At 34.9% G+C, this 27277-nt stretch overlaps 1 protein-coding gene across 2 annotated transcripts; it reads right to left on the reverse strand.

Annotated features, from left to right (window-relative positions):
• Positions 1 to 25635, reverse strand: LOC145695174 (speckle targeted PIP5K1A-regulated poly(A) polymerase-like). 2 transcript variants are annotated; one of them, XM_081772135.1, is made up of 6 exons: positions 25528 to 25635; positions 21336 to 21524; positions 18515 to 18632; positions 15447 to 15538; positions 14749 to 15015; positions 1 to 3957 (listed from the first exon to the last, which is right to left on the reverse strand). In XM_081772135.1, the coding sequence occupies exons 2-6, from the start codon at positions 21478 to 21480 to the stop codon at positions 2381 to 2383; spliced, it is 2199 nt and encodes a 732-aa protein (XP_081628261.1). In that variant the 5' UTR covers positions 21481 to 21524; positions 25528 to 25635; the 3' UTR covers positions 1 to 2380. The 2 variants fall into 2 exon arrangements, with proteins under 2 accessions (XP_081628261.1, XP_081628262.1); XM_081772136.1 differs by having other exon boundaries at positions 21336 to 21554; positions 25528 to 25630.
• Between the last annotated feature and the right edge of the window lie 1642 nt (positions 25636 to 27277).

Genomic DNA, 27277 nt, shown 5'->3' on the forward strand with positions numbered 1-27277 from the left:
TTAACCAACATAAGAATAAATATATTTTAAAATATATTTGACATATTAAAAACAATTCTTGAAACCAAGTATATCAAGCAGATACAGTCATAAATCGTTTCAGGATTTCTTTGAGGCTTACATAATGTTACATACTTCAACGTCAATAAAACACTCTTTTCGACGATCTTCATTCTTAAAAGATAAACAATACAATAGTGATCAAAACAATCTTTAATAATAGGTGCTGTACTATTTACCTTAAACAATGCAAGTAAGGTGAGTCTTTTCACAGCATAGTAAGACTGCGAAATTCTATGTACTCTTTAACAGAAATTCTACTCAAATATATGAAACAAAAGTTATATTTTTATAAAGTAATCATGCGCTTCAACTTCATATTACATATATATATATAAAGTTAATTTTCGTTAAAATTGAAGCAAGATTACTAAAATCTCAGTAAGTGACATTATCTCATAGCTTTCACAAATATTTCTAAACCACATTTTGAGACACCCAAGTACTACTAAGAGCCATGTCTCATTTAACTATTAACTATTTGATTTGGTCTGATCCGCTGCCATTTCTTTTTCTTAATACAGGAAAATTATTTTCATAAAAACTATAATTTGTAAAGAAAAAAAAGTACGGTAACATAAATAAAAGTTAACCTTTCAATATAATGGAATACTCGAAAATATATAGTACTTCTCGTCAAGTAAAAATAATGTATCTTACAAAGTCAACACTGATGTTGAATTTTTCTACAAAAGTTATCCTTAGACAGTATCCTTATCCTTTGTATGTACGACAAATTACGACCGATCGTCACCCAAAGTGATACGTTTCATTGGACTAGCTGCAGAACATTATTAATAAGGGAATTCTTGAGTCTGATTTATAAAGACAGTTACACACATAAAAGTTTGAGAAAGCGGAAAATATAAAGTTTTTCTACCATGTACTTTATAAAAGCACAGAAGTGGTTAGATACTATTCTTACGTATCTTGTTAAAACCAACTTCTCAAAAATATATATGTACGTGAAACAACTTGGAAGGTAATGAACTATAATTTCTCAGATATAAAGATCAGTTTTCATCGTGAAGTAACATTTTATTAAAGAATTTCTATTGAAGATTTCTTCTGATATTTATTTTTAATATTGAAAAAAAAAATCATTAATCTACTAGTTCTTAATGATTAGCAGTGTCTAACGAATATAGGAACGCGACATTGTTTCTCTTCGATCTGGAAAATTTCAATGGGTACCTCTTCGAGATCTGCCTGTCAGATTTTCTCATATATCGTACGTTCTAAAAATGGCGCCCACGGACCACACAGCACTAATCTACAGGTCAAAATAAAGCGAAAATGCAATATGATGGAATGCCCTTCGGGGCCTCCTTCAGTCGCTACAAGGAATCAAAATTTCACGATGTGGTAATACCGCATATTAACTTGGAACCATTAGCATAGCTCTGCAAATCCATGAAACAGTTACATCGATTGTTATGGTAATAAATGGTGCTAGTGTCAACGTCTATTGACTTTAACTGTCATCTGGCAAAAATCAATGTAATTATTTGATGGGTTGGTAGATCTAATATATGGATCTTTATCTGCGACGTTGCCACATAGTGCAATTCGCGTCTCCACACGAGGACCAGAAAGGTGTATATATATATATATATATATATTTGGTTTGACTTGTAGAATAGTGCTGTGTGGTCCGTGGGCGCCATTCTTAGAACAATCGATATATGAGTCTCGACAGATCATAGTGTCAAATGTGATATGGCTTAAATACAGTACTTGAAATGAACGAAAACAAACTTTTTGGCCTTCCTAAATCTTGAACCGGATCCACAAAATATTATACAACTAACATCATCTTACACTTTATACTTAAAAGATTCGAAGAAAAAAAATCACATCATTAAAACCTGCAGATAACAATGCAGTTTATAATACTGTCTCTAACCTATCATAAATAATTTTACCTTCGTGATTTGGCACTTACTGGAATTTACAGATCATTACAAGCTGATATCATATTCTTGTCATTTATTTATCACCTCTCTCAATTTTAAAGTGATTACGATCTGACTATAATAACAGGTTAAGAAGCAGAATGAGCCATATAGAACCTTAACTTAAATTGAGATATTGCTACATTCTTACTGAGAGTTCTCTTGTAATATAATTATCGCCTATAAGAGTATATTATTTATAGGGATATTTTGTAACAATATATTACAATATGAAAATTTCTAATGCAATATATTTGATATATTGATGTGAAATTTATTCTTTGATCTCTGTTTTAGATCATTCTGGATTTCAAATAAAAGAAAGAAATCAGGTTCGAAAAATCATTTATGTAGCTATGTAGATATCACTGATTTGATACATCTTCAGTTTTCCTCTTCTCCAACATAAATTTTACAGATCTCTCAATGATTCTTGGCATGTTTGTGTTGAAGTACATACATAACTGTGTAAAGGCATGCCTACGTGAACCGTTATCAGAAAATTCTAAGACAACGTGGGTTGGATTTTGCTTTTTACGAAAACTACAGAGGAAATTAACAAGCGGAGTTGTACATTCAAAATCCTTGTACACCATATTCACCATATATTGTGACACATATTCCTCTTTTTCAATGATTGGCATCCCTTGTGGAAACTGAAAGTTCTTGTGGGCTTTCTTCCGTCCTTCCCATAAAGGATAGAATCCCGAACACTCCAATATTCTTGTGTCAGTATCCTCCTGGTTTGTCTGAGATACATTTTCACGAACGTCAGACTGTCCTTCTAATTTTCTTATTTTGTTACCACCTACGCTATTATCAGACACATTAACAGGTGCATTCTTCCAGCGAAACTGTAAAATCTTCTCAAAAATATCCTTCAAAAGATCAAAGACTGTTTCATACCATTCTTCCTGTAGTTTCTTCTCTGCATTTATCGCTGAAAGAATTGCCTTGTCTGGTACAATTGAATCCGAGAAATAGTTACTAACGGGTATTGTCACTTGAAATGGTTGATCTTTTGAGCCAACGTTATTTCCTAATAGTTTCGACAATGGCGGTATTGCATTCTCATCAAACAACTTGATTAAATTTCGTTCATTGCTGTTTTCCATAAAATTTTCACATACTATTGCCGCTTGTGAGCAATAGGCTTGAAACCTTTCTACGGATTTTAAGCCCATACAAGAAGTAATATTATGATTTAATTCGAACGGATCTTGAACGCACATTGGAGAATCCACTCGAAGTTTCGGCAAATCTGTTGCGGAAATAGCAGTTTTATATTCACTTACTCCCTCTGGTACATTAACACTTTCGGTACTTGAGAAAAAAGATTTCAACACTGGCTTGCCAGTTAGGAGACATACTACCTTCATACCAAAATCAAAGGTTGAATAATAGTTAAAGAATCCACGTAGTAATATCAGCACACTGTCGTCGTTAGTTGTTGGTTTCAACAAAGATGGATCACACGAAAAACTACAGTTCCACCCATCTATAACAACTTTATTGTTGCTAAGCCGTTGTATGAAGGATATCGTGGGAATTATTGGGTTTTCTATATTCTGAAGGTAGAAGAAAACGAGCATCGCCAGTGTATAGTTTGTTACTCGCCCAGGACCTGATAATTCATGTTTCTTAGCCCAGTATTTAACCACCATTAATAATGGGCGAATTCGTTTGTCTAATGAAATATAAAACTTTATCAGTTTTGAATTGTGTACACCGATTCCATTCTTGAAGTTGATATCACAGTGCAGCTGCGTTGGTATATGAAAAAATTTAATAATAGGTGTTCGAGCCTTGGGTATAGCAAGTATATTAGTGAACCGTGACGCTGCTTTCCACAATAACTGTTTTCCTATTTTAATTACATTCTCACGTGTAGAATCAGGAGATGACGCACTACTTGCTACGGGTATTTCAGCAACTTTAGTTCCTAGAAAAAATAATAAAGTCAATTATTTATTTATTTATTTTTTAAAAAGGGAAAAACACATTTTGATTCAGGAAAGTACAGTAAAACCTGCAACTTGGCTTCCTCTCTAAATTGGCCACCTACTTATCCTGCTTGGTTCGTCTTGAACCTGCATGTTCTCATAAAATATTCATTACTTATTACTCTGTAAGTTGGCCACCTGTCTATCTTGGAAGTTGGCCGCATTGAAGCAATGTTTACTCTATGATGACAAAGTTACCTGCGTATCTTGGTCACGCAAAATACCGTTTTGTTATTTTTCTTAACTCTTTCGTATTCCCACATGAGAGGCAGATGTTCTGTATTTGTGATTGGAGACAAAGAAGCATAGATTCCCACGATTTGTTCTTGGAGATCAATGGCCAGAACAATATCCTAATAAGGGGGTTGTAAAGGAAGATGTAAATAAGAAAAAGCACATACAGGAATTCAGGGAATGGCTGTATGTATTTTTATACAGTGTCTGTTTTGGTAAAACCATTAGCTTTACTCCTTTCATCAGTGAAGATCTTCAGTAATTACGGAAAATGCTCAAGGTTAAAGCTAATCATCTCAATTGTCAACTATTGGCACTTGGCAGCTTATCGAAAGGTAGCCGAGGTTTTGAGTTATGAATTCCCTTAAGATTTTCTCAAAACATCTTTTGCTCCGAGGGAAACACTTGTAGCTAATTAAACATTTTTTCTACTACTGTATATTGTTATGATTACTCTATACATATTATTTAAAAGTAGCTGTGGTGCCATTGGTTATTAAAATTTTACAATAAAGTATTTGGTCTAGGAATTAATTCGTGCGGTTGGTACGCACACATTGAAGCTGTAGTACAAACACAAAATACATAAATACCTTAAGAAAAATATTGTCCATCGTTAGCCACCACTTTCGCCCATCTGTCAGGCAATGTACGGATTCCGTGGCGAAAGAAGTCCTCATCCTTGGAAGCGATCCAGTCAGAGACCCATGTTTCGATATCTTCTGAAGAAGTAAACCGCTGTCCAATCAAATCGTTGTTCATGCAATCGAACAAGTAGTAGTCCGAAGGAGCAACGTCTGGTGAATACGGCGGGTGGGGTAAAACTTCCCATCCGACATTTTCTAAATAGGTTTTGACCGGTTTTGCGACATGTGGGCGAGCGTTATCATGTTGAACAATAAGTTTATCATGTCTGTTCTCCCATTCTGGTCGTGTTCTGGCCAGAGCTTGCTTCAAACGCATTAATTGTCGTCGATAACGTTCTCCATTCATAGTTTCACCCGGTTGCAGCAGCTCATAGTACACCACACCTTTCATATCCCACCATATGCACAGCATAACCTTTGCACAGTGAATATCTCGTTTTGGTTGTGATGGACCTGGTTCACCTGGTTTCACCCAGGCCTTTTTTCGTTTAGGGTTCTCGTAATAAATCCACTTCTCATCACCCGTAATAATTCGATGCAGAAACCCCTTTCTGCTCTGTCGTTGAAGCAGCAATTCGCAAATGGTTTTTCGTCTTTCAACGTCTCTGTCTTTCAATTCATGTGGAACCCAATGTGACATCTTTTGAATCATTCCCATGGCTTTCAAGCGTTTGGAGACTGTTGTTTGATCAACGCCTAATGCTGCTGCAAGTTGTTCCTGCGTTTGACACGAATCCTGCTCGAGCAATGCTGTCAATTCTTCGTCTTGAAATTTTTTTGGCTGTCCAGCTCGCTCTTGGTCTGCCAAGCCGAAATCACCACTTCTAAACCGTGCAAACCACTTCTGACACGTTCGCTCAGCTAGAGCATGGTCACCATACACTTCCACCAAAATACGATGACTTTCAGTCGCACTTTTCTGCATGTTAAAGTAATGCAGCAGGACACCCCGCAAAAACACTTTATCAGGCACAAATTGCGCCATGTTCACTTAACTACAAACTGGTGTTGTTGACGCTTTAATCCACTGCCCTATACTACGAACGATACGCGATGACAGGGGTTTGCAACACATGTGTGGATACACGGAACTGTGGGACGCTCCGTTCGTTGCGCCATCTCTTGTCCACCCGCACGAATTAATTCCTAGACCAAATAATACTAAAAACCTATTCTAAATATACACCAATGACAGTTATTTTCTGTAAGTTGGCCACCTGTCTAAATTGTTCAATGAAACCAATAGTGTCCAACATAGACAGGTTTCACTGTAATTTTATTTTGTAATATACAATATTATACACACACAGATGGCTATAAAAAGATCGCAACATTTAAGATGTGTAACCTGGTAACACTGAGTATACGTGTACAGCCTGTGGCAGTTATTAGTGGTGTATTAGGTGACTGTATCACGTTGGAAGGGATATAATGGAGGCGTGTGTTGAAACGGTCAGATGATGATGTTGCAAAAGGGAAGACCTCCCTGAGTTTCAAAGATGTCAAATTGAGGGTGTACTTTAGTTGGTAAAAGTGTATCTAGGGGCCAATGTGGTAGATATGTCGTAAGAAATAGTGTCTAAGGTGTTGACTGCCTACAGAAATCATGGTAAGAATAATAGTGGATGGAAGAGAAGCCTTAGTGACAGAGATCGCGGCGCACTAAAGAGGATAGTCACCAAGGATCATTTAGCTAATGCGGAAAAAGTGACTACTGAACTCAATCAGCACCTCGAACAGCCTATTGTGACTATCAGAATTCGACACAAGTTGCATAACATTCGCAGTCGGAATGCAGTTGGAACTGACACTGCCAACAACGAAGTAAGTAACTCGAAGAAAATGTGCCAAAAATATGCATAGTGGACTGCCGATGACTCGAAATGTACAATATTATCCGGCGACTCTTTTCAACAACAGGCCGTGCTTATGTATGAATGGTGGACGCCCAAAGAAGCTTATCCTCCGAACTGTCTTCTCCCTACTGTAAAATACGCCGGGGACTCTTTGACGTTATGGGCTGTAATTTCCTGGTATTCCGTCGGTCCTGTGATTACGCTCACAGGACACATTACTATCAATGATCAAGCTGACACTTTAGGTGATCACGCGCATCCTATGATCCACATGTTTCTGGGCAATGATGCAATTTTCTAAGATGATAATGAGCCAATTCATACTGATAGACCTGTTAGGCAGTTTCAAGGTCATCGAAATGAACATCTTCTCTTACTCGCCCAATCCTCACACCTCAATATTACTGAAAACCTGTAATTAGTCTTGAGGTGAGGTGAGGTGAGGTCAGGTCAGGTGATTTTGAGTTTTTACGTCTCGTTCAGCATCGAGGCTATATGAGACGTGGACCTACTGATTAACGTGGAATCCGAACCACATGAGCTCCCGCCGGGAATCGAACCCGGGTCTCCCACGCCAAAGGCGCGTAAGCTAACCGCTTAGCCACGAAGAAGCTCTTGTAATCAGTCTTGTAGCTTGAACTTCCGAGCAGATATTATCCTTCAATCTAGCTCATGGAACAGAGTGCTGCACTACATGAATATTGGTTCAATATACCTATGGAAATCATTCGTAAAATATTTCTCTATTCTTGAGCATCAGAGTTGTTCTGGAGGTTACTGGTAGCCTTCTCTCATATATGCCTGTTTTACACGTTTGTCGCCACCTTGTAATTGTATTACGTTTCGCATTCTATACATACCGGTTCAACTCGCAAAGTAAAACAGAGGCTAAAGTTTCTGAAAACAGTTTTGATCGTTCATAACAAAATTCGCGGTTTTATGTATATATCTTTTCGTCCAGGGTTTACATTATACCTGGTACGAAAGGATGTCCGTTAAATCGCGAAATATATTATGAACAATATTTAAAACAGGATATTACACTTCAAATTTGTATTATTTGTATCGAATAATATTTAATGTTCAAACCATATTAGCAACAAAAAAATACTGACAACTGCGTATTAGAAAAGTAGAACAAGGCTTCAGTTGCTTTCCCTTTTAGCGTTGTTTCTTGTTCAATGTTGAATAATCAGATTTAAACGAGTGGTTCCCAACGTTTTTTTGACTGGCGACGCACTTTACCGAATTCTCACGACATCGCGATACATTTCTTTCACTTTTTTATTATTAACAAACTGTAATAGTATAAACTTGTAAGTTTCTATTCTCACTGTTTCTGGCTATCGTGGCGTTGACTGGTATAATCTGTCTCTTAAATTTGATTTTAACTAATTATTCAATGTTTCAGGACTTGTCTTTATAATTTCGCGACACACACTATGGGACTGCGCGATACTGGTTGGGAACAACTATTTTAAAATGGGTTGAAATGTTCATAGTAAGCCAAGAGTTCTGGATCTGAACTACATTTGCTACATCAGTCAAATTCTGTTCGTTAAACCGTAGGATTACTGTATATTAAAACATTCTCTTCACAACAGTTTTCAGAAATCCTAAGCTTCTGTTAAGCCTTGTAGGTTAATACTCACCCTATGTATGAATACGATAAAACATTAAAAAATTATGACTTTTATATTACATATCTAATTCTAAGAATATAATATAACTAACTATTTACACACCAATAAATTTGTATTCACTTTTACTTCCTTAACTTGGTTGATATAAAAAAAATGAGGAAAATACACCACATTTTTGATACTACATTTGTCTGACATAATTACAAGGCGGTCTGAAACCAAATACATAGAAAGACAGTTGACTTGGAACTAGTGATACAGTTTGAAATCTAATGAGGTATTTTAGGTAGTACGGCCAAACTCAACAAAATAGTTACACGTACTCTGAACGCTTGGAAATTACATTTGAGGCGTTCAAGTAGTAATACCAAACTGCTCCGTGGCAGCAGTTCTCGTGCTTATCTATGGTTTGTGGAAGTCATTCCTCTTTCCTTTAGAATACAGAGGTTATTCAGTCTACATTTGGCCAATTTCGACTTAGCTAAAAATTTAGAAGAATCCATGGCGCCAGGTCCGTAAGTGCTCGATGTGTTTCCCTTGGTTCCTAACAATAGCTCGACAGCGTAATTTCCACTGTAATAGGTTTCTCTGAACAACTGGGAGGGGAATCTTGTCCCATTCCTTTGCACAGCTTTCCAAAGTCCTTCCACAGTTGTCACATGCCGTTTTCCCAAAGCCCGCTTCAGCAATCCAAATCCACAATAGTCCATAGGACTTGCATCTGGAGATTTAACAGGTACCTTATTGAAAGGTATCACCTGTATACCACTTGCCTCCTCTATCTCCCTGTAGAATGCTAGGGACGATCGTGAGGTATGTGATGAGGCCTTGTCCATGTGAATGCGCACCAGATTGGCGTCATTTCCGTACATTGTTGGAATCTCATGCTCGTAGATCGGCCGCATGATCTGCTCCTGAAAAAACTGCGAATTAATTTTGCAGTTATTCGCCACCCTACGAATCTTCAGTTTACCTCGGTAACAGTAGCCAGTAACGACCATGAACCCTTTTGGGAAGGATTCTTTACAGACACGGACCCACCTTCTGAAGTTCTTGGCGCCTTTCTCTCGGTACATGATGGCTCTCGGTTTGCCGCAGTCGGAAAGGTTAATCCATGCTTCATCGAGCGTTATGACTTACATCCACCTTTGTTTTGCCAGATGCCGTTCGTACAGCTTCCGGGCGTTACACTTTCGTTCCTTTTGATGGGCATCCGTGAGAAGATGGCCGCGAGCTTGCATGACTTTTTCCAGCTTGAGTTGATGGTGTAACGTCCGGCTCACAGTCCCCTAAGACATGTCAAGACGATTAGCCATACACCTTTGTGTTGGCGGATTTTCTTGCATTGCCATTTTGTGAAGTTTCCTCTGCATGGTGGAGGTGGCCTTGGTGCATTCCCGCTTCCTAGACAACTTCGTTGGTGATCCAAATGGTGGAGCTTCGTTCCCCTTGTACTTTTTAATAACATTTTTTATTCCACTTAAACTGATGTTACAACCATTCTTCTTGCACTGTTTTCTAATGACAGAAACACTAAAGTGGGCGTCATAAAGAGCCGCAACATAGCCTTCCCAAAACTCGCTTAGTTTGGGAGGCATTTTGGCCACAGAGCGGAAACCCACACACTTGGAAACAAATTTAACACAACACTCACAACAATGGTCCTGTTTTGTGCGTTATTGTCGTCCGCCCGGAAAAACAACTCCGTTCTCAGGAAGCCACTGCATAACACTACTGGACGCCACGAGCCAGGTCGGGTGAGTCCATTCTACCCGGAAGGGGGAAGGAACGAAATCGGCCAAACGTAGGCTGAACCTTTGTATAATACAGTTTCAAAATATACAGGGTGAGTTTGGAATAAACATCAGAACAAACAAGTAGAGTTCGAGGGTGAGGTGAAGGCAACTTTATAAACATATGGAGACCCCCATGTTTTATTGCAGATTTGGATTCTACGAGAAAAAATAAGTAGATCTTATTCGAAACTTTTCTTCCATTCGTGATAAATAATGCTAGTTTCACTAAGTTTCTTCAATAGGACCCACCACCATGTTTTATTTCAGAATGAACTTGCGATAAACAGTACCAATTTCTGTCTTAAACGTTTTCTCGATTCGTGATAGGTGGCGTGTAGTAAAAAATATAGGTCCGCATTTAAATCCTTTAAACTGCCCCCACTCCACCAAAGATGGACGTAGGAGCTAATGTTATCACAGGTGTCTCCTCCAAAATATTAACCTTTTATTTCGAACACTTTTTTCCGCTGATGCTTGTTCAACGCTTCTTGACTGTTGACAAGATCTGAGATCACTATTACACACCTGAAACAGAACAGCAGTACAAACACTGCAAGCACTGGCTCTCTGGACCAAAGCAAACGAAGTTCATCCAATCATACTGAAAGCAGTAAAAGACCATTTTTTTGAGGAAAAAGTTAGGCCGAGGGGGAACCTTTATGTTGTGTCAACTGAACGCCGCCATTTTGAATCTCGTTTAAAAAGTTTAAACGGGAAGGGAGTTACGTGACACATGAAGCAGGGCTAGAATTTTAAGACAAACTCAATAGTGTAATTAGATTTAACTATGAACTGTAGTAACTTGAAGTAATCATCACATGAAACTCAGATTACCTCATAAAATGTGTTCAATGTGCTAGCCGTGTTGCGCTATGTGTGTTTACATACATGTCTCCCAAGCTGTATGAACATGGAGCAATGCCTCATATGTGATTTATATATGCATATGTATCCTTATTCCCTGCTCCAAATGATCCAGATCCCTAACTGTTTTTGCCATATACCATTGCCTTTAGGTGACCCCTCAGATAAAATTCCACTGGTGATAAATCAAGTGATCTGGCAGGCCATTCCACTGGCCCACGTCTACCAATCCATCGACCAGGGAATTGTTCATCCGGATACCGACGAATCTGAAGTTCATAATGAGGTTGCAAAGTTGGGGCCATGTCGTAATTGTTCTACTCTCCATTCACAAAATTGCACTTTCCGATCTAGCTTATCCTCAGAAAGATGTAGCTGCAGCTTATAAGGATTCTACTTATGCGTCTGTAATACCCTGCAAATAGAGGTTTGGCTGACTGGCATTCCCGTGATCGGCGTCTGTTGCGCTGTGGACACATCACAAACGATGCGAGCACTATTGTAGCTGTGCCTTCGTCACGGCAGTTCGGGGCCTACCTGATCTTGGCATGTCCTTGACTGTATCTGTCTCTTTCAATTTGGTCAGTAACTGTGCCAAGCAACGTACGAAACTGGATCATGTTGAGGATGTCTTTCATTGAAATCACGAGCTGCAACACAGGCACTTCTACCACCCCCACATATTGACGATTTTGATGCGGTCAGCTTTGGCTAATGGCATGGTTCAGCACTTGGAAATAAAGATAAATTTGATTTGCCCGTGATTATTACTTTAAAGTTATGTTAAATCCGATTACACCATTGAGTTTCTCCTAAAATTCTAGCCGTGTTTCATATATATCACATGACTTCTTCCTATTTAAACGTTTTGAGCGAGATTTAAGATGGCGGCTGTTCACCTTACATGCATTATAAATGCTTCCCGTCGGCCTAACGTGCCCCTTCTAGTGTTGTAAAATTTCCGGAAATTTTGAACCTGTTGTTAAAAAACAGTTTTTTTCCGGTTTCTTTCCGGAAAATTTGGAAAAATTGGGAAAATAACAAAAATCTTTGTTATAGGTTAATTGTACTAGTAATAGAGCCGTTTTATTTTCGAACACGTAAAAATGTAAGTTGAGAAATGTCAATATTGCGAATATTTAAAAAAGAAGCATTCGAAAATAAAATTATTGTAATTATTCTTGATAGTTAATAGTCTGCACTAATTTCCTTTATGTGCTTTTTAGTCGTTTATTCGTAGTTGTGCATTAATTACAGAACTTTTATAGTTCTATGCACATCTACTGCCATGAAGCGTTTCTGTTGCAATAAATAGGGGCTCTTGAATGAAACTGTGTCCTTAATGTGCTCTTTGATCTGCTGAAATTTTGTTAATTTTAACCAAATTACTTCTTCAAAGAGAGAGCAGTCGGGAAATTTCACTAATACTCATTCTAATATAGACAGACTTTTTTTTATAAACTTTTGTACAAAATTTTATACGTAAACAACCACTTGTTTTCTGGTGCCACAAATTATCTATAAGGTGAAAGTGACTATATTTGTAACTTAACAACTCTTGAACCACCAGACCGACCTCGATAAAATTTTCAACATAAATGAGGTTCCGGCCTGTGACGCTTTTATCATTTCACTTTGAAGGTGCCACTTGGAGGAAGGAAGGGGAAATATATATTGAAAATGATCGATATTAGTGTCGAATCCATAGTTTTCGGGGACACTGAAATGAACAGTGACATTTCCGATGCCGTTTAAATAAAAATTTAGGCCCGAAACTTGGAGGGGGGGAGGGAAAGAGGAGATATAAAAGAATTATTGAAAATAGCCGATAATAGTGTCAAATACATGGTTGTCGGGGTCGCTGAGGTGAACAGTGACACTTCCGATGCCGTTGAAATCCAAATTCATCCCCGCAACTTAAAGCCGGGGAGATAGATAAAAACGATCGAAAATGACCGATATTAGTATCGAATCCATTGTTTTTGGGGTCGCTAAGATGAGCAGTAACACTTACGATGCTGTTTAAATCCAAATTTAGCGCCGTAACTTGGGGTAGGGAAAAGGGGTAGATATATAAAAACGATCGAAAATGGCGGATACTAGTGTCGAATCCATAGTTTTCTAAGTCGCTGAGATGAACAGTTACATTTCCGATGCCGTTTAAATCCAAATTCAGCTTCTATTAATACTCCTAAAGGGAGAGGGTGACATGTAAAAGTAATTGAAAATGACCGATACTAGTTCGAATTCATAGATTTTGGGGTCCATAAGTTTATTGGTAACAATTTTGTTGCTCTTTATGTCCAAAATGAAACATTCTTCCCGCTGCAAAGAAGGGTATTCTGATAGTCTTTAATAATAACGAACGCAAATTTCACATGTTAAATTCTTTAATATATTTCTCGCCGCACAAATTTACGCACTTGTACAGTGTATGTGTGTATGTGTAAATAAGATCATCTCTCTTTTTGAGTTCGAAAAATATACAAATAATAAAGAGGGATTATTACCAAAAATAAGGAGACTATAAAGTAAAATTAAAGCCTTTAAGTATTTTTCCTGCTAGCGAAATATATTATATATATATATATATATATATATATATATATATATATATATATATATATATATATGCTGCAGATACATTACAGCAAATAAGATTAACATCAGAAGAAGAAATGATTTTTAAATTATAATTTCCGATTTTTGCCAATATTTCCGAACAAAAGTTTTTTTCTAATTGGTTTACAGTTTCCGGAAACACAGCACAAGGAAGATACTATCTATATATGATATATATAATTGATTTTAACATACTGGTATTAACTAAAATGATTTTGGCCCCGTTATTTCAACACGTCCCTTTCATAAGATTGCTTAAGATAATTTAAATGTGTCTATATTAATTAATTTAACTAGGATTATATTTTAGTATCTTTTGTGGGCATAACTATTTTCTATCACGGTGCTAACTTTAAAGGAGTGGTGCACATATATTTGTTGCTATCCCTATTCTAATACGAGAAACGTAATAGTTTTCATTTTAAAACCATAATGTAGTAAAATATTCGAAAATTTCAATTTTTCCCATATTTTCCGTTTTTTTCCAAGCTCGGGAAAAAAACGGTAACAAAAAACTGTTTTTTACCCAAAATTTCCGTTTTTTTCCAAGCCTTTACAGCACTAGTCCCTTCAATTGCCAATTTCGGCTATCTACACTCGTTTTCATTTATAAGGGGAGGTAAGGGACTTCTGAATTACCCTGTATAGTGTTCTTCATTTTTCTTGGAAAAATCAAATTATGGATGAACAGGATCATTATTTTCTTTTTTTAGGACAATGCCTTCACTCATACGCCTACTGTTCCATGGATGCCATCCATGAATCTGACTTCAAGCTACTTAAACGCAAGCGATAATCATTCTGTCTTACATTATTTGACTACAATTTGTTTCCCAATCTGAAAAAGTGTTTGGTGGAAATTTTTTTGCCACTGATGATGACTCATTGGTACTGTGGATAAGTGAATTGACAACTTTGAGTGCAATAGTTGTAGCAGAAGAGCGAACCTGAAACAAATTTGTGTTGAAAAATGCGCCATACATCTGGTTCCAGAGTTTTTGTTTTGGGTGAGACTGGCAATTTATGAAACAACCTTCCTAAAGCTGGAAAATTGAGAAAGCAACTTACCGAGGTCAATATATATATCTATGTCACTTCCTTTAAACGCAAGGCCCGTGAGACTTGACCCAAATGGATGAACGGAACAACTGGGAAACCTTTCTTTAAAAATATCTTCTAGTTCATTGCACAGATTAGTATGATTTTGGATTTCTTCACTGGACTGCTCCAATTCTTCTACCAGTGCTTGAACTTGATCATCGAAGTTCTGATAAGACAATAACGTATCAGCTACCTGCGAATATTGAACCGATGCGTTTCTCGGTTTTACATTTGCTGTAATGATGATAAAAAAAAAATTACTGTTAGTTTCAAGTAATGTACGAAAATAATTCTTCATTTTACATGATTATCTATCCTACACGAAATAATACATAATCTGGTCAAACGTAGTGCAACCTTACACAGCTTAAATATGGAAATAATTATTATGTACATTATCTCACTTAGGTCCTGAATATTTTTCCATTAAGATTACTTTAATTGAATAGCTGGAAATCGTATTAATTGAGGGAATACGTTGATACAGCATAAGTATAAACAAGTACTTTAAACCAATCTAACTGGTCTCTAATACTTTTAGGTATTTCTAAACAAATCACACATTGTTTTTGATAAACTTTCCAACATACAATATTCCTTTTTTAATATACTTTTAAAATAAACTAATTAAGGATCATATTTAAACAAAATAAGAAAGGACTTACTACTCATGCGTTCTCGAATTTCACGTCTTTTAACAAAAAGACGTTTTCCCTGAAGCCACAAGGGTCTATCAAATACTTTCTGAACAGACAACCTGTAGAAATAAAGCAACAATAAAGCTTAAATTAATTAAAACTTTACAAAAAATCGAACTCCAATACAAAACTGTGTAGTGACAAATTACGGGTACGAGTTTTAATCATTACGATAAATATTTTAAGAATCAAACTTCCTCAACTTAATAATTTAAACTTTTAAACTCTTCGGTTTCAACTTCCAGATTGTCTCTATTTCGAATTTCTGTTACAGAACTAAAAATTATATGCCTATGTAATAGTTAAGATCAGTATTCATGGAGAGACGTGTTCTCCACGAAAATATAAATGTGTGGAATGACGCATCGATTTATCTATTATGAGATAATGACAAAACTAGAATGTGTTCTTTCCTAATCAAGTGGCTAACGCACGTGAATCCCGGATTTGATTCCCGGTTGAGGTTACTAGCCTCGAAAAATAATCCGAGTAGTGGTTCGAATTCTGCTTTAATCAGTAAGTCCAGTCTCATCTGATCTTGATGCTAAATACAAACATTAAACTCCCATACATACAGTTAGATGAAGTGTGGCACATTTTTGTTAAAGGCTACGGAAATCCTGATCAGATGATTAATTTCCTGGTATAATTTCAGCAATCATCTTGCTGTTCCAAGTTTTGAGAAAATGAAGCTTTACGAATATATTGCAGCTCATTTCTTATAAGCTTTTTTCAACACCGTAAGCATAATAATCAGACTTCCTATTGTCCGAGAAATTTGTTATGTTCTTCAGTGCAACCCACGCACTCTCTTTTTTTTAACTGACATTCTGAGTTTTGTCAATTTTGGATTTTTCATTATTTCTCTAATTTGTGATCCAATAAATATTCCTTCTTTTGATTTTACATTTTTGATACGGGTAAATATATAAAAACCTTCATTAAATCTATTTTGATATTTAATGGTGGTTAGTATAGCTTTAGCGGTTCAACAAAAGGTTTGTAACTGATATTCTTCTGACCAGAAAACATCGAATTCCTTGCAAGCCAATGTTTAACGAGATAGCGTTTTCCTTTTGCCCTGCTATTCCATTCGAAGAAAAAAAAAAATAGTATCCAGTATAACCTGATGATACTCCCAAAAGCAGACCAAGAATCACAAATGTACAATAGTGTTCCGTATACTTAATAGTTTTCAAGTAAAATCTTCATGTTTTCTTATTACACTTTCATACACATAGCATAAGCGGATGGAACACCAGGGTGACTAGACTATGTAATGAAATAGAATTAAGTCTGCATTTCGAAGAATCAATAAATAAACGCACTTAAATCATGCCATATTCAATGTTGAATGCAGACATGAGTCCACAAATGTCTGTGAAATACATCAAACCTTCGTGACACTTGATTAACCGAGATGTCCCACGACAGCACCGTTGTCTATTGCGTTTTTTTTAAAAAAAGGTTCCAACCGTGTAGTCTAGCTAGTAGTTCAGTCTGCGACTTGGATAACTACAAATCTCTATCGAGATCATTTAACTCTATTTAAATTAGGTGCAGTTCCCGTAGACTTTTTAATGCAGTTAGGATCTCATCCCTTTTGGAGTCCCTTTCAAAATAACATATAGTATCACACTCATGAAATCCAGTTCGATGGTAGTATAGGAACAGAGATCTCTCAGGCCTAACAGCGGCAATTACAGTTGGATATTTGATTGACTTATAGGCTTTTGAGGTTATTCCATGTACATATGTTAAACAAAACTAATAGTCTGTGGTGTGGTTTCGGCTCACCCCACAGCATTGGTACGACAAACTGATTTGTGTATGCTTCATTCAATCAACTATTCCTGAAGATACATTGCACAGGACTTACAACACGCGTGTGATGTTAATTTTATTTTTTACTGTTTTATCCTGATCCCGACTTTATACTGAAAATGAGATTCATAAGACTTTCTCACAAGGGTGTCATGTAAGTAATTGGAGTTACCGGTCACTTTCCATATATGTAACAGAAGTTGTTAGGTTCACTTAAACAAATACTCGATATGACTTACTGCAAACGATACGTCAAATACATATAAAGTCTCACACAGATACTTGTAAATGAAAATAATAACACATTCGAATTCTCGTCCTGAAAGTAGAGGTCTGCACGGGTTCGGGCCGAGCCCGCGGGCTTAAGAAGGACTCGGGCCCACAAAGAGTATACTACTTCGGGCCTAACTTTGTAAATATACTGTATAATGAATTAATGATAATTTTTTATGATATCATATATTTTTTATGATAATTTTTTTGAGAACTTTCAAAGCACACAACTGCAAATTTAAACCTCTAATTGCTGTAAATAAAAATACTATTTTGCGTTAGGTGTAAGTTTCTGTAATTTGGGCTCATTTGATTATCAAACGAGCTCGGGCCTAAATGCTAAAACATATTTCGCACTCGGGGCGAGCCTCACATTATAAATTCACGGGCCGGGCCGGGCCCGGGTTAAAATTTCCGGCCCGTGCAGACCTCTACCTGAAAGTCAAACTGTCATTACATTACGAACAGTTTATTCACATTGCGCCTCGAGACTGTAAAACCTCAACAAAACAACAAATATGAAAATCTAAACAATGTACTAACACTCTTCTGATAAAAATTTCCAGAACGCAGTGTTGAAACAACACTAGTCAAGGGAAAATTTAGTATTTAATATATACATATCCATTTTCGGTTAAAGTACTGGCGAATTTGTACACATTTTCTATTTATGCTTCTCCTTAAATAATAATAATAATAATAATAATAATAATAATAATAATAATAATAATAATAATAATAATAATAAAAATAAGTAAAATTATTTACTGTTATTCAAAATTGCATTTTTACATTTTAATCAGTAAAGTATAACACTATTTTATTGAAATTTATCATGACGAGAAAGCAAGAGATCCATCTCAACTTCACAGTTAACAACTTCGATTTTTGTGATGTTTTTCTTCCCTAAGTTAGTGAGATTGTTAGTTATAACTTACTTGGATTCAAACTGAACAATTGCGTATCTTCCCCCATTTCCAATAATTATTTCTTTCACTCGGCCAAACCTCTCGAAATATCTCTCAAGCACGGGTTTTTCTATATTACGGGGAATACCTGAAATCAAAACAAAAAAATTTTTAAAAAAAATCCTTAAAAACTGCACAATTGAAATTAAGACTCTTTGTATTGTAAGCAATAGTCTATCAACTTTCCTAGTTCACATGAAGTAAGGATATAACGATTTAGAGGATATTGTCTTATGTAAGTATAAACAGCCTGACTTTTGTATCACATATCAATCAACAAAGATAACAAGAAATAACAGAACTGAAGAGTTCAGAAGAAGAAATGTTCAATTTTTCGTATTTTGAAATAACGACTTCATAATATATACAGGGTGTTGTACCATGATACTCCGACATTTAAAATCATCCTTATCTGTTTTTTTGCAGATTAGGCAGCTGTGATTCTAGACAGAACAGAAACAGAGACTTAACAAGTTCGGTGTAATTGGTTGTCCGAAGAACGTGGAGCTGTAATCAATACTGTATAAACTAAAGAGACATGAGCGAACAAGCGTAAGTACGTTGATAGTATAAAAAAACAAAATCGGGCATTCAAGTGCACCAATAAATTTAATAACAAACTTGCATCACTTAAAATAATCAGACGTGATATGACCAGTTCTTGAGACTGGTAGTGTAGTAAAAGAACTGGTATACAATAATTCCCAGCGTCTCAGGGGTGTACAAAACGTTCGCAGATCATTTGACAGTAAGTCCAAAGAAGTTAATAAGCCAAGCAACTCAAGAGCTTGGTATAAACGGTTCTTTATCGACAGGTACGCCTCTCTGCCTAAAAAGCCTCATTTTAATTGAAATCAAACCAAACAATATTTGCAATCATTAAACTAGTCTACATAACTGAGACTGAGACTTAACTTTCCTATCACGAATAATGTTTTTCGACAAGATAACTTTGCACATCAGTCGGTACTATGTTAGAATTTGGTTGCATCCATCACAACAGGTCGTTGATAATTAATTGAGTCATATTCTTGTACCTATCCCTAGGACATAATGAACTCATTAATTAAGAAAACAGAGTATAGACATATATAAGTAGCGCAATTTTAATAACGATAAAAATTCACAATAACTTCAGATAGCTGTTTTCGAATACGATGGTGCACCACAATATTAAAGCCATGTTACCTACACATTTCCTAACCAAAAGATTTAGCACGATGGACTAACTTCCTGGTCTCCATATTACTCATATATTACACTACTAGATTTTTCATGGAGATATATGTAAGAGATTGTGTTCTGTACAAAAGTTGCTACAATACAAGTTTTGAAAAAGTTCATAAGAGATGCCATATACTTTGTTACATTGAATCTAATACAGAACATATGGCGTGAAAATGAGTATAGACTGGGTGGTCGTTTAACCAGATCACTCAAAGATCAATAACACTGTAAGTCTAAAGTAATACTTTGTATCGATACATATGCTTGCCTTCACAATATATATACATTCGAAATACTAAAGTCGCATGATGGATAATCTGTACATTTTAGATGCTCCTTTCTTTACATGGAAAAATGTGCTAATAGCTGTGAATAAATAAATAAATAAAAAATGAGAACGACATTGCAAACAATAATTTGAAGTTGCTCTCTGAAAGAGTCGAAAAATGAAGTTGGCACGTTCTCCAACTAAATTCGATTGACTTGTTAATTAGTAACCACTAAGCCGTTTCTGAGGAAAATAATATATAACATTTGACTTCCTGAATCATTAATTAAAAAGAGTGAACCTGAAACAATACAAGCTAACAAATTTTATCAACTGACCAATAATTATAGTTACTTAAAAAGATCAATTACAAACTACTTACTGTAAATATACTTTTAAAAGAATCGTGATTTATTCTTTGCACTTCCTGTTCCTCAGCCATTACCAAATTCTGAACCTCCTTTACTCGAAGAAATGATCATACTGAAGGAATGCAACGGACAATATGAAACAGATACTAATAACAAATGCTCTTTTAAATTTTCTAAGAGTTTAAGTAAACTTGAAGCAAGATTCTTTGTCTTAGCTTCCCGTATATGTTCTTTAATTCTTTCAATATATCCAGGCATTCAAACTTAATTTGATAGAAGTGAATCAAGATGGGTGAATTTTAATACTTTTGATATATTCATCATAACAAAGTTCGAAAGGTGGGAAAAATTTAATTTACAATATAAATATACATGGATTGAAAGTTTCTGTGCATATAATATTAATTATTCATCCAATGATCACACTACCAAAAACAGGATATCAGTTCTTATGTCAGTAACTTCCGAATGAACTGACCGTATGAAATAAGTTTTTAGAACTGTTTATGGAATTACATCTCAATGTCAAAGAAACAGAATTGAAATTGAATGATGCCTCGCTTCTAAGCTACTGGCTAAATGAAACTTGTTGGATATTACATCCACATACTTCTGCTGCTGACTATACAAATTACTTACAAAAATGTTGAGTCATTCTTTCACTTCCTCTGGCAATCTTTTGATAAAGACTAGAGTCTCTCACAAATATCGGAACAATATTGACGTGTGAAAATGACTATTGAAAATGACTATGTATAAGAAATGATCTACAGTCTCATTTAGCTAGATGAGTTATCCCATCACGAGATGATCAGTTTCTAAAGTTGATGACGTGAAACAAGACAAAAGGATTTTATGATATGTTAATTTTTAACGATCGTTAGTGGAACTAATCAGAGTTAATTTCTGAATAAAACTTACGTACCTGTCACAAATATTCCTTTCTCTTCTTTATCCTGTTTTGTTTCCTGCCTTCGTACAGCCTGTACATGCTTTTTACCCTGTATGTGTGTTTCCCAAGATTCTTGTCCACACACGTAGATTTTACATAGCTCACATTCTCTTGACATTGTTTTGGAAATTTTTTAATTTCAGTTCTTCAAGATAGTTTTCCCTTGAAAGAACATCACAATCGTTAATACTCCTGAAACGAAAACTTCTATTTTGGAACAAGTGCCCTACTTTTTATACATTAAATGATCTTACAGTGTAACTGATCAACTTATTTAAGGTTCGAGATTTGCTAGTAAGTATGACTAATTACAACTGTGATCAATTTTCTTTAGTCTGTATGATAATCGTGCAATAACGGAACTGTTACCACCTACAGCGTACCCTTTTCCCAGTGTTACCCATGCTCTTTACTTATTGATATTACTTTTTAAGCCATCATCTATTAATCTGTATGCTCTAATGAATAAATTTATCCATACATTTGTTTTTATCAAAATAAAAATAGGCTTTTTTTTTTTTAATATATTAACCGCCAGATATTCGTTTTCTGTAGATTGTAATGACGAACTTGTTCTCTCTTGTGTGGATGATTAAGTCTATGTAAATGAAAGTTCAAATTCACCTCTGTATTTCTTGTAATATATTTTATATCAGGTATAATGCACGTTATCGCTGCATCCTTCGTAGGACCTATTACTTCTTGCAATGCTTGATTTATTACATAATTGTGGGTAACGGGAAAAATTATAAGGTGGTTCAGATGGTCCTGCATTCCAAAACATTTTCTCAGGTTAACAATATCTACAATGGTTAAGTAATGAATCAAGCTCTTTAAGAATAGGTGCTGACGACGGTTACAACGATAACCAACATATACACTGCTATGAAGAAGAAAGAAAAAAAAAAAAAGCAAAAGATACGAGCTAAGTCTGAACATTCATTTGTGTATTATCTTATAACATCCATTAGTAAATAATTGCACGTAATTTATGATATCAATATTTTTTATCGTAATCTTATCTTGTAATCAATATAGCGTTTAATTATCTAGTACATAGTAAAAACATTCGGTATTATAAATCCTTCAATTAGTAAAAATTTAAACCCAGAATGACTAATTATTATATTGGTCAACAAGAGGGGCGAAGTCCTCCTGTTGCTTGTATCTTATCTTCGAATAAGAAAAAAGGTTTCCTTCCATGGATTTGGTAATTTAATACTTTTGAACATTTCAAACTCTGTAAATTGTTTGGAACTTAACCAATTCTGTACAAATTATAGTTGGAATACAATTATGTACTTCATGCTTATAAATTTGAACTGTATTTCAAATCTTTGATCAACACGAAATGAAATGAAATGAAAAAAAAAAAAAACAAGTGGTTACAAACGAAGAAAAAACGAAGTGGTTACAAACGATATTTAACTAATCAGGACAGTAATTCCAGTGTTCATGAAGTTACATGAGAATAACAGCTTCTAAATTGGTATGATAAAATGCAACATCAAAACTAGAATTAAAGAACAGTTGGAGATTCTCAGAAACAGGCTGTCATTTCAGATCTACCTAAACATTCATTTAGGCAGAAACATGAACAAATGATATTCATATTTCACGTAAATCATCGTCGTATATTGGAACGAATACATTCGAACCCTTTCCTATTCGCATTAAAATCCAGATATCAATAGATACAGATGAAATTTAAATAAAGAACGGGATACTATTACCAATAGCTTTATTTTAAAAATTAACTAACAGAGCTACATATAATTCGACAGTCTGTGCTAAATTATTTGTTTCTATGATCTAAAAAATACCTGATCAAAATGGAATTTTTAAAAATATGTAACGTTATTTCTTCGTTACCTTCCCTGATTTAAATATATTTTGAATACTTATAAAGTTCAAGAGATCACAAATTAATTGCACCACATTTATGCACTTTTAGATCATATATTTTTCCACATATACCTTATTTGTCACATTACAATAATATACATCCAATTATAACAATATGGTTCTTCGTTCTATCTATTTCTACATTACCGTATCAACCAGAAAAAACAAGTTGTCATAACAACGAAAAAAAGAAGTATCTCGATATAATACAAATATTTAAATTATTTCTTCATATACCTTTTTCTTCTTAATAGCTTGTGCTCTTTAAATAGCACTTTTGCCCTAAATAGAGACAATATTTAGGAGTACATACAAAAATATACACTATCGCTGTAAATAGTATCAGCTCAATTTCTACAAAAATAAGGATTTCATTTTTAAGTAGAAATATTTCATAAAATAAATTATTTAAATGTAGAAGCCATCTACGCTTATTTATTTATCATTTATTGTACCTAAAATTTCCTAACCGATTCTCATTAAAAGAGTTGCGTACAAAATAATAGTAGAATATGTTGCAATTATTATTACGTAGAAGCTGAACAAGAAGGTTCATTCAAATTTATTTTCATTTATAGTTTGCTTACACATCTATTTTATGGACACTTCATGAACAAAGTTTCCTAATTTTACATAAAGTGTGTCAAAACTTTAAGCGCAGAAATTACATATTACAAGTAATATGAATGTAGCTTTTAGGAGTATGCAGTGGTGCTATTCAGCCGGTTCGCTAGAACCGGTTGTTAAATATTTCCAGTTCGCAGAACCGTTTGTTATACTCATATATAACAGTAAATTTTACCCAGTTATACCTAGGAACAGTAAATTTTAGTTTAACTTTGTTTTTAGAAATTCTTGCAGCTACAGGGTTAAATATATGATTCCTCAGAACAAGGTATAAGTGTTTATTTATTAATTTTAAATGCTCAGAAATCAAGAATGAAACTGGGATCACATAAGTGTAGCAGTGACGGATATTGGAACACATATATACCATTATAAATAATAGTTAATCCATTGCTGGAATTTTTTGACAACCATCTACCTTGGATAATTCGTTTCCAAGATATTCCCTATGCTACTTAATTTCGTCACATCACCCTGTATTAGGATGCTGAGGTCGCTACATGTCACTTGTTGTATCCAGTAAAAAAATCTGCTTTTGTCTGCCTTGAATAGTTTGTTTCCTACGAGATTTATATCTATTCATCTACTATCTCCCTCCCTCTCTCTCTTTGTGCATTTATCTATCTATCTATCTATCTATCTATATACACAGAACCGGCTGATAAAAATTACAATACCACCACTGGGAGTATATGAGCCAGTGTTAGAAAAATACATGCTCTAATAGTTAGCAGCATATATTTTTTCGACATATACAGTATATAAATATATAAACAATGTGTTCCAGCAGAACTATTATTGGCAACGAACAATATACTTTTCAGCACCATAAAGGTTCATTTTTGTCGATTTTTTCGAAAACTGCGCATCAGAATTTACCCTTAAGAATGGTATTTTGTTAAGCTCAATGTAATCTATCGATGTACATATTTTGTATCTTTAGACAATATTTTAGCTAAATAGTTTAAGAGTTAATCATAGGCTTGCTAATTCTTATTAACCATACTACGTACTGTCATCTTGCTAGTGTTATAATGAACAGATTCACGAGGATATTACTTCAGCACCAGTCTCACAATTCGTTTTACGCAGTTTCCTCGAAAACTACCTACAAGCTTTTACAATGATGCATACCACGTTGATCTACTGAGTGAGATATATCGGTTGGTATATAGGTCACCTTTGGGCAAAATTCTTCCCATTAAACGCTAATAGTACTGCAAAATCTTAGTCATCAATCTGAATTTATCATAATGTGAATAACAGCAGGATATACATTAAGATTTTTCTCTTCACCATACTATTACACCGGCAGGCATGAGCAAGTGGTCTGAAGCATTATTTTGACGATCGCAAAACCTGTTTGTCGGGGGGTTCGAATCCCAATGAAAGTATTGTCCTCTTACCGTTAATTTCATTTATCTTTATTTGTTCCTCACGGCCTGGTTTAGCCTCAAAGGCATAAACGTGTAACGTACAACTCAAAGGTAAGTATAAAATAATAAAATCAACACAACATTTTGTGTTAGTGACCTTTATCGTGTTCCTATAATCACCATAATCCTGGATCAATAAATATTTCGAATATTTAACAACCCATACTATCTGAAAGTAGTCACTTAAATTTACTTACTTGGTGAAACTTGTATAACTTTTTTAAAATATTCAGGTTTTATGCATCCATCTTTATCTCCAGGACTCAAGATGACATTATTAACCGATTTGTAGAATTTAATACCATCTGAAAATAGAAATCAATGTTATGTGATTTCTATCTATTCAAATAGAAAGCTTTCAAAAGAAAGACACATTTCTAGGTATTACAAAACAAAATTATGCGCTAATAAATGTCTGAACTTACGTTTTGATGTTATCAACTCATAGCATGATCCAATTTTCGGTATCTTTCGGTATTTAGGATTTTCGATATATCGATATTTTTTGGTGTTCAAAAAATACCGAAAGTCAGAATTTAAATCTCAATACTGAACATTTCTACTGTAACCTTCGTCTTAATTAATTACCAATGAAGGTAACTGTGCATACATTTTAATACCTTACTGTTTTGTATCTTTTCAAAATGTATATTTTAGGCGTGACGCTCGCCTAAATATATGAGAATCATTTCTTTCAAAAATTAATATGAGTCTTTTTTGTTTCTAATAAAAGGTTTCAAAAACACTTATTTCAATATCGTTCTTGGATACCTACGTCCTTCTGTCCTTCATTTTTAGGGGATGGGGGTAGATGAAGGCTTACTTTGAGCTTAACATTGTCTCCAGTACCAAAGCCATATGACATTTTGTCTTTTTAGTTCTGGCTCTAAAAAAATCAATTAAAATATAGAGAAAAAAAGAGTCTGCTATATGAGATATGGGATCTGCACTATGTCAATTGTCACCACAATCATTTAGCTACGAAAGAGCTTTGCAAGCTATTGTTGTTTGTTATTAAGGCCGCAAACGTATTTCTCATGCTTTGCGAGTTATGTCCCATTGTATGTTTTGTTTTACTTCTCCCTGTACTACTTTTGCTACTTGCTTTTGATTGTTTACCGACTGTAAAGGAAAGTATGTTAGCGAAAATGAGGATAGGAGGACGAGCATCTTAGCATATACAATACCTTACCTTTAATGTCTTACTAAATAAATTACATCATACAAAAATTCAACCAGAGTAGAGAAAAGATATGGGTAACAACACTAAACTTTCTTGCTTGCATAAATCATGTCATGCAGCAATTATTACATTTATGGAATATGAAATAAATAAATAAATAAATAAATAAATAAATAAAATAAATAAGCCTGAACTGTTCTTGAAAAACTATCCGGAAAACTTATAATCAAGAACAACAACTTTTTTCTAAATTTTTGCCAGGAAAATGACATTGATTTAAGAAATATAAACAAAATAGAGCCGTTTTCAAGAAATTAGCAAGTTTTTAATATTCACCCTACAGCAAACTACTCGTAATTCTTGGGGTAGTAAGAAAATTCACTCCCCTTGGTAAATCTTAGCCGCCCTCCATATTTATATATCCTATTACGGTTACCAAAATATCGCCTTTTACATCAAGGTTGGTGACCAGATTTTTTTTTTTTAACAAGACTGTATATTGAACGATATGACTTCTAGGCAAGTGTATATTTACACTGAGACGGATGAAAGACTTTTTTCTTTTTAAATGTACAGTTCGCGCGGAAAGTATTGACGCCTAAAGCTTACCGTCAATATTTTTCGCGTTTTTACACACCATCCACGTATTTCTTTAATGACACCGCGGAAAGCATTGTCGCTCGCTGGCAGGAAAGACCCACATGTAGTGTTTCTTTCTGTGTAGTAACAACTTTCAACTTGTTCTGGTGGGTCGATGGGATTAC

The sequence above is a fragment of the Thermobia domestica genome, chromosome 9 (assembly GCF_964235325.1).
Source record: "Thermobia domestica chromosome 9, izTheDome1.hap1.1, whole genome shotgun sequence".
Lineage (NCBI taxonomy): Eukaryota > Metazoa > Arthropoda > Insecta > Zygentoma > Lepismatidae > Thermobia > Thermobia domestica.